Source organism: Engystomops pustulosus, chromosome 9 (genome assembly GCF_040894005.1).
Source record: "Engystomops pustulosus chromosome 9, aEngPut4.maternal, whole genome shotgun sequence".
Taxonomy (NCBI): Eukaryota; Metazoa; Chordata; class Amphibia; order Anura; family Leptodactylidae; genus Engystomops; species Engystomops pustulosus.
The window spans coordinates 74760520-74769400 of NC_092419.1; the positions used below are offsets into that span (position 1 = coordinate 74760520).

At 47.7% G+C, this 8881-nt stretch overlaps 1 protein-coding gene across 4 annotated transcripts in view; it reads right to left on the reverse strand.

Annotated features, from left to right (window-relative positions):
* The window catches only part of KLF8 (KLF transcription factor 8), a 69583-nt gene extending 65749 nt beyond the window's left edge, over positions 1-3834 (reverse strand). For 2 of the 4 annotated variants that reach the window (XM_072123896.1, XM_072123895.1), the window contains exon 1: positions 3252-3336. In XM_072123896.1, coding sequence (XP_071979997.1) covers positions 3252-3323 — 72 coding nt within the window. In that variant the 5' untranslated portion in view covers positions 3324-3336. The other 2 variants (XM_072123898.1, XM_072123899.1) reach the window with 2 other exon arrangements.
* Between the last annotated feature and the right edge of the window lie 5047 nt (positions 3835-8881).

Here is an 8881-nt window from a genome sequence, read left to right on the forward strand (position 1 = left end):
ACATTTAGAGAGCCTGGGCGGTAAAGTAAAAAAGAGGAGAACCCCAACATGTGACACCATTTTAGAAAGTACACCCCTTGGATAATTCAGCAAGGTGTCGTTTGTGCATTTGCAAACACCCCAACAGGTTTTTGATTCAATTAGCTCCCAAGTCTAGAATTGCCCCAAACATGCATATAAAAATGTTATATGGGTACGCAGTAGGGCACAAAAAGGAAAATAGGATGTTTTCCTTTTAGAAGCAAAATTTGACAGAAATTCTTTACACCTGTCAGGATGCATTTGGAGAGCCCTAGTGGTACAAACAAGTGACACCAGTTTGGAAAGTATACTCCATGGAGAATTTAGAAAAGTGTAATATGTGTATTTGATTCAATTAGGCCCCTAAAAGGAAAAAGATGAAAATTTTACCCAAAAAAGTCACTTTTACTCCTAAGCGACAAGGGATTACAGATGAAACAACCCCCAAACATGCGTAAAACTATTCATCCTAAATATGCAGAATTGCCTCATGCAGAGGTCGCACTAACATTTTTCCAGAAGGGTAAAAATACTCCTCTCACCATTTTTGAGGAGTATTTTTACCCGAGGAGGAGTATGAAGATTTCGGTAATACACAGCGCACACTACACGACACTAAACGCACACACACAGCGCGCACACACGCTACACTCACACAGCACACATAACACTGCACACACTCACCCGGCCTTAAGTCCCGTCGGGATCACATAAATAAAGGCAGCCACGGGCAGGTAGGGAGATGGAGCAGGACAGGGAGCAGCAGCCCCGCTGTCCACAGGTCTCCCGGGGCCTGCGCTCTCGCTCCGGAGCGCTGCTGACACAGATCACTGTGTCACCTGTCCCGCTGAGCGGCCCGGCGCGCGCTGTGATTGCGCTACAGACATTTACCTCTTTTGCAGCGCGCGCCGAACCGCTCAGCCTGCGCGCTACAGGGAATAATTGCCAAGCGTAACTTTACACATGGCAATTATTTTGGGGGGTAATGGCGCCTCATCACGGGTCTATGACGCGTGGTGAGGCGTTAATGCGACCTCTGGCCTCATGTGTGCATATAAAATTTTGAATGGGTATGCTCAGAAGGGAAAGAGGCATAGGGGTAAAGGGAGCAATTTGACCCAACAGTTGTTTCAATAATTCCTTTTACCGAAATGAATTCACAACAAAACTTTGACGTAAATTATGAATGCGTTGCGTATAAGGAGGCGGAATATACCGGGGACCAACTAAAATGTTGTCACTCTGGAGTTCTCGCAGCCCTCGTATCATAGTATATAAGACTGGAAAAAGACGCAAGTCCATCAAGTTCAACCTTTAAGAATTAAATAAATGTTTTATACCCATAACCCCTGATATTTTTTAGTAGTATACAGTTCCTAGCCCCACCTTTTGGAACAGAATCTTTTCTGAATCCTTCCTTTAGTAGCAGCAGAATTCAACAGGAAAATGCTGTCCTGGCAAAACAAGGGGGACATCTAATCCAGAGGTACTGAGGCCCTGTCATTCTTGTCCGAATTTTAGTTTCCTAATATCTGCCTCTCTCGAAAATGAAGAAATGATAGAGCAGACATGCACATTGGAACAGCACGTAAGAGTTGTATAGCATCATCTGTACAATGTCCACAGCCAACGTTTTTGTACCACATCTTCATTTTCCGTAGGGTGCTGTACGGTCTCAGCACCTGATCTGACAGATCAAATCCATAAATGTATTTATTGTAGGATGCAGTGTGGATTGGTGGGAGTAGTGGTAGTACAGGGGTGAGGGTGCTGGTGTTCTGACCACAATTCATGGGGACAAGGACATCGCTTTTGCCCTTTTACTTGAGCAACACCATGTTCCATTTGGTGAGTAACTTGATGTATCAAGGCAGCCACATTTTTGTGCTGAAAAGCTTGGCTTATACTCGATTATATACGGTAGTATATAGTCACCCTGGGATATCCCTTCCTGGCCTGAATGATGTCCCACAGGACTAGCTTCAGCAGCTGTTACCCAGTCATTGAAACAAAGACCTGTACAAGTCCCCAACCTATTTTCATGTGCAAGAGGCCTTAAAAATATTATGCAGAATATAATCCTTTCTCCTTGTTCCTGATTACTTTCGGTGCCACCCGTCAATGCCGAGACTCTGTTTGCAGAGACTGGCAGTACTGTACTGAATACTGCTGCGCGCCAGCTACAGCCTTAGGCTACATTTACACGACCGTTGGGGGACGTATATAAGGCCGCAAGCTTGCGGCCGTATATACGTCCCCCATAGGCCGGCAATGCCCTATCTTTCCCCGTATTATGGCCCCGTGTTATGTCTATGGAGACGGGCAGGGGCGAGCAGCGTGTGAATGTAGCCTTAGTTGTAAGCTGTAGCAGGCACATGACAATGGTCGGGACGGTACTGCCAGCCTCTGTAAACAAAGATTCAGCATTGATGGACAGCGCCACGAGTGAACCGGAGTGAGGAGAAGTTATTTTTAAACACCCCTCCCCCATATATATCAAATATTTTAAATGACTGACAACCCCTTGTCACCGCTCAATGTCACTTCTTGAAAAGAGCTTTAACAAATATGTAGCCTGGCAAAAAATGAGCACATACTTACCAGCCTCACTTCCTCTTCCTGTTATGTCCCCTGGTCAAGGGAGGTCACTCATTGAGAACCCCACTGGTATGGTCAGACGCAAGCCAAAAAAATGGAAGTAGTGGTGCTTGTATGTTTTTTTTTTTCTTACCCCAGCCTCAGGGGGTTTTCCATATTCATGACATATTCCTTTAGCATATTACCACCTGAGCACGATATGTGTAAAAGATGCCATTTGTGTCTTATCACACCTTCCACGGGTGTTACACTTTCTCACGAATAAAACTACCATGTACAACCAGAAGATGAATACATGAACAACAGAAGCCCACATCAAGAGGTCAGGGAGCATCCACTGGAACAGAATGCCCACTATGGAGGGTGACAAGCAAGCTACAACCAATAATTAATGCATCCTTGTGTTAAAAGAGTGAGAATACTAACACCCTAGAGTGGAAACACAACACTGAGCCCAGCTGCCTATATAGGGGATGTTGCGATCGATTAACCACTCCTTAACGTGCTATGGCCACTAGTCCCTCCTCTCAAGTGCGCTGTGCCTTTAAGAAGCAGCAAGATGGAGTCTAGTGCAGTAACAGGCAGTCGCGCACAAATCATAGGTTGTCGCACGGAATCCCAGTGTTAATCACCTGTAATGCACATGGGCCCCTCTTCTCAATGGCCACCCTCAGCCGCACTAACCGCCATAGCCGCAGAGCCATGAGCCGACCAATGTGTACTTACCGTCTGTGTCTCCGGATGCATCGCCCGCTGCCCTTACACACAGCGGCTGTGGTCCCGGATTACTGGGATTGCCCTGGGAATGTGCAGAATCGCGCTCGCTGTGCAGAGCTGCCTCCTCTGGTTTTTGTCTCGCCCCCCTCCTCCTCAGTACATACTGGGTGTGTTTATGGGGTGGGGCCCAGCTTCATGCAATGTATACAATCTATAGGCGCAGTTGAGTCGAAGCCTTGGTGCTATCTCTTGAGTTGTTAGCTGTGCTCATGTTGCCCGCTGTGGTTTCGCTGAGATGGGCTCCGCTTGGTGGGTGTGTTCAGGGGTGTGGTCCTGTGTCCCTAATAGTCCTTGCTGCGGGAATTGACGATCCGCTATTGTGCCCCCGCAGTATTCGCTGCAGATGTCCCTTTACTTGCTTCTTTTCCTTCTTACTGTTTCCTCACAGTCATCTTCTCCTTCCCAGTTGCCCTAACCCTAACCACACCCTGCCACCCCACCCTCGGCTTGTCAGTCAGTCCTCACTGCAAGGGAGCGCACTGAGCTAGTGCTTTGCAGCAGGCATGCGGTTGTCTATGTAAACTTCTTATGATCAAAATTGTCCTACACTGACTAATTCATGCAGCATTTTGATGAAAAAAAGAGGATATAATAAAATACTTGGAACTTAATGTAATTGAGGCAGTTTCCATGAAATTTCCTGAATGGTGCAAATCTGAAAAAAAGTTCACCTAATTAAATTTGCCTATATACACTACCTGAAATGCAATCCATTGTAAACAGGTTGTATATATGCAAACCCATATCTCCCAACTTTTGGGCGAGAGAAAGAGGGACAAAAATCCCCTCCCCCTTTTTCTAAACCACACCTCCTCCTGTAGTCACCTGTTCTCCAGTCTCATCCTGTAGCTTCCTGTCCTCCATCCTCCTCCTGTAACCTCCTGTCCTCCATCCTCCTCCTGTAGCCTCCTGTCCTCCATCCTCCTCCTGTAGCTTCCTGTCCTCCATCCTCCTCCTGTCCTCCAGCCTCCTCCTGTAGCCTCCTGTCCTCCATCCTCCTCCTGTAGCTTCCTGTCCTCCATCCTTGTCCTGTTCTCCAGCATCCTCCTGCGGCCCCTGTCCTCCAACCTCTTCCTGTGACCCATGTCCTCCAGCCACCTCCTCCCATCCTCCAGCCTCCTCCTGTTTTCCTCCTCCTCCAGCATCCTCCTCCTGTCCCCCAGCCTCCTCCTGTCCTCCAGCCCCTCTGTTCTCTATTCTCCTCCTCCTTTCCTCCAGCCCCTCCTCTTGTCCCCTAGCCTGCTCCAGCATCCTCCTGTCTTCCAGGCCCTCTGTACTCTATTCTCCTCCTGTCCCCCAACCTCCTCCTCCTGTCCCCCAGCTTCCTCCTATCCTCTATTCTCTTCCTGTCCCACAGCCTCCTCCTGTAGCCCCCGTCCTCCAACCTCTTAATCCTGTGGCCTACTGTCCCCCAGCCTCCTCCTGTCCTCCAGCCCCCTGTCCTCCATCTTCCTCCTGTCTGTAAGGCCCCTCTGTTCTCTATCTTCCTCCCTCTATCTTCCTCCTGTCCTCCAGCTTCCTTCTCCTTTAGCATCCTCCTCCTTCAGCATCCTACTCCTGTCCCACAGCCTCCTCCAGCATCTTTCTGACCTACAGCCTCCTCCTCCTGTCTTCTAGCCCCCCCTGTCTTCTATCCTCCAGCCTTCTCCTGTCCTCCAGCCTTCTACTGTCCGCCAGCCAACACTGTCCTCTGTCCTCCTCCTGTGAAGGGAGGCCACTTCTGGACATGTTATTAGTGAGGAGAGGCCGCTGCTGGACATGTTATTAGTGAGGAGAGGCTGCTGCTGGACATGTTATTAGTGAGGGGAGGCCACTGCTGGACATGTTTTTAGTGAGGGGAGGTCAATGCTGGACATGTTATTAGTGAGGGGAGGCCACTGCTAGACATGTTATTAGTGAGGGGAGGCCGCTGCTAGACATGTTATTAGTGAGGTCCGCTGCTTGGACATGTTATTAGTGAAGGGAGGCCACAGCTGGGACATGTTATTAGTCAGGGGAGGCTGCTTCTGGGACATGATATTAGTGAGAGGAGACCGCTGCTGGACATGTTATTAGTGAGGGAAGGTCACTGCTGGACATGTTTTTAGTGAGGGGAGGTCGCTACTAGACATGTTATTAGTCAGGGGAGGCCGCTCATGGGACATGGTTTTTAATGAGGGGAGGCCATTGCTGGACATGTTATTAGTAAGGGGAGGCCGCTGCTGGGACATGTTATTAGTGAAGGGAGGCCACAGCTGCGACGTGTTATTAGTGAGGTGAGTCCGCTCCTGGGTTATGTTATTAGTGAGGGGAGGCCGCTGCTGGACATGTTATTAGTCAGGGGAGACCGCTTCTGGGACATGTTATTAGTGTGGGAAGGCCGCTTCTAGGACATGTTATTGGTGAGGGGAGGCTGCTACTGGACATGTTATTAGTGAGGGGAGGCCGCTGCTGGACATGTTATTAGTGAGGGGAGGCCGCTACTGGACATGTTATTAGTGTGGGGAGGCCGGTGCTGGACATGTTATTAGTGAGGGGAGGCCGGTGCTGGACATGTTATTAGTGAGGGGAGGCCGCTGCTGGACATGTTAATAGTAAGGGGAGGCCGCTGCTGGCAGGGGCGCACCTGCCATGAGGCGAGTTGAGCATCTCGTCTCAGGCGGCGCGCCTCCTGCTCAACGAGGGGGCGGCACCGGCCGGCACTGAGCTCCCGGGCCGCACGCCGGACGGGACCGCGTTGCAGCCCACCTTGCAACCCAACGCTGCCGGCACCTTGCGCCCGCCCCCCGACGCCGCCGGCACCGAGCTTTCGCCCCCCTGCCTGCATCAAACTCCCCCACTCCCCGTATACTTTCGGTCCCGCCCATAACTCCGCTCCCGGCTCCCCCTCCATTCCCTTCTCAACCCCGCTGCGCTCATGTCTCCCCTCCTCCCTCCAGGCTCCCTGCTTCCCCCGCCCCCGCTCAAGTTCCAGGCTCCGTTACCGCTCTCCCCCCCCTCAAGGCTCTCGGCTCCCCCTCCATCCCGTCTGAACCCCCGCTCACGCCCCCCCCCCCCCCCTTCCCCGCTCCTGGCTCTCGACCTACCCGCTCCCGGCTCCTGCACTGCGCCACCGCCGCTGCAGGACAAGGCCCCGAACTTTCCAAGAACAGGTAAGGTTACTTTATATTTACATATTTATATATATATATGTGTGTGTAATATGTATATGTGTGTGTAATATGTATATATATGTGTAACATGTGTATATATATGTGTAATATGTATATATATATGTGTAACATGTGTTTATATATGTGTAATATGTGTTTATATATGTGTAATATGTGTGTATATATATATATATATATGTGTGTGTGCATAGATATATATGTGTGTGTATATATATATATATGTGTGTGTATATATATATATATATATATATATGTGTGTGTATATATATATATATATATATATGTGTGTGTATATATATATATATATATGTGTGTGTATATATATATGTAATGTGTGTGTATATATATATGTAATGTGTGTATATATATATATGTGTGTGTATATATATATATATATATATATATATATATATATATGTAATATGTGTGTATATATATATATGTGTGTATATATATATGTATGTAATATGTGTGTGTGTATATATATATATGTTATATGTGTGTGTGTGTGTATATATATATGTTATATGTGTGTGTGTGTATATATGTGTGTGTATATATGTATATGTGTATATATGTTTGTGTGTGTATATGCTGTATCTACTGTTTGTTTATGTGTATATATGCTGTATGTATATGCAGCATTTGTACTACATGGTGGTATTCTGTATGCATTTTATACTACTTGGTGGTACACTGTATCTATTTTATACTACTTGGTGGCACGCTGGATGCATTTTATACTACATGGCGGCACGCTGGATGCATTTTATACTACTTGGTGGCACGCTGTATGCATTTTATACTACACGGCGGTACGCTGTTTGCATTTTATACTACATGGTGATACGCTGTATGCATTTTATACTACATGGTGGTACGCTGTATGCATTTTATACTACATGGTGGTACGCTGTATGCATTTTATACTACATGGTGGTACGCTGTATGCATTTTATACCACATGGTGATAAGCTGTATGCATTTTATACTACATGGTGGCACACTGTATGCATTTTATACTACATGGTGATACGCTGGATGCATTTTATACTACATGGCTGTACTCTGGATGCATTTTATACTACATGGCAATATGCTGTATGTATTTTATACTACATGGCGGTATGCTGTATGCATTTTATAGTACATGACGGTACGCTGTATGCATTTTATAGTACATGGCGATACGCTGTATGCATTTTATACCACATGGTGATAAGCTGTATGCATTTTATACCACATGGCGGTACGCTGTATGCATTTTATACTATATGGCGGTACGCGGTATGCATTTTATACTACATGGCGGTACGCTATATGCATTTTATACCCGCTGTATGCATTTTGCATTGCTTTATTTTTACACCAAACCAATATGATGGATCTGGTCCTGACACTCCCTGATATATCACATATATTGGCGGGGGGGGGGGGGCGTCTCTCTATGGCTCGCCTCAGGCAGCAGACAGGCTTGGTACACCCCTGGCTGCTGGACATGTTATCAGTGAGGGGAGGCTGAATATGTTATTAGTGAACGGAGGCCACAGATGTTATTAGTGAAGGGAGGTCATACCTTCCAACCTTTCATGATGAGGGACAAAATGTCCCCTTTTTTCCCACTTTAAAAATTCACAACTATTTCTTTCAAACGTGAATAGGGCGGGAGCATTGCTTAAGGCTGTGGCTGTGGCTGTGGCTATTCTACACCAGGTCAGACCTGGCGTAAAAGAACCCCAGCAGCTGTGCGGTGAGCCTCCTGATAGATGCGGTGACTGCCAGGCAGCAGGGGCATTATCATGGCTGTGGCTGTGGCTATTCTACACCAGGTCAGACCTTCTCCTTTAGCATCCTCCTCCTTCAGCATCCTACTCCTGTCCCACAGCCTCCTCCAGCATCTTTCTGACCTACAGCCTCCTCCTCCTGTCTTCTAGCCCCCCTGTCTTCTATCCTCCAGCCTTCTCCTGTCCTCCAGCCTTCTACTGTCCGCCAGCCAACACTGTCCTCTGTCCTCCTCCTGTGAAGGGAGGCCACTTCTGGACATGTTATTAGTGAGGAGAGGCCGCTGCTGGACATGTTATTAGTGAGGAGAGGCTGCTGCTGGACATGTTATTAGTGAGGGGAGGCCACTGCTGGACATGTTTTTAGTGAGGGGAGGTCAATGCTGGACATGTTATTAGTGAGGGGAGGCCACTGCTAGACATGTTATTAGTGAGGGGAGGCCGCTGCTAGACATGTTATTAGTGAGGTGAGGCCGCTGCTTGGACATGTTATTAGTGAAGGGAGGCCACAGCTGGGACATGTTATTAGTCAGGGGAGGCTGCTTCTGGGAC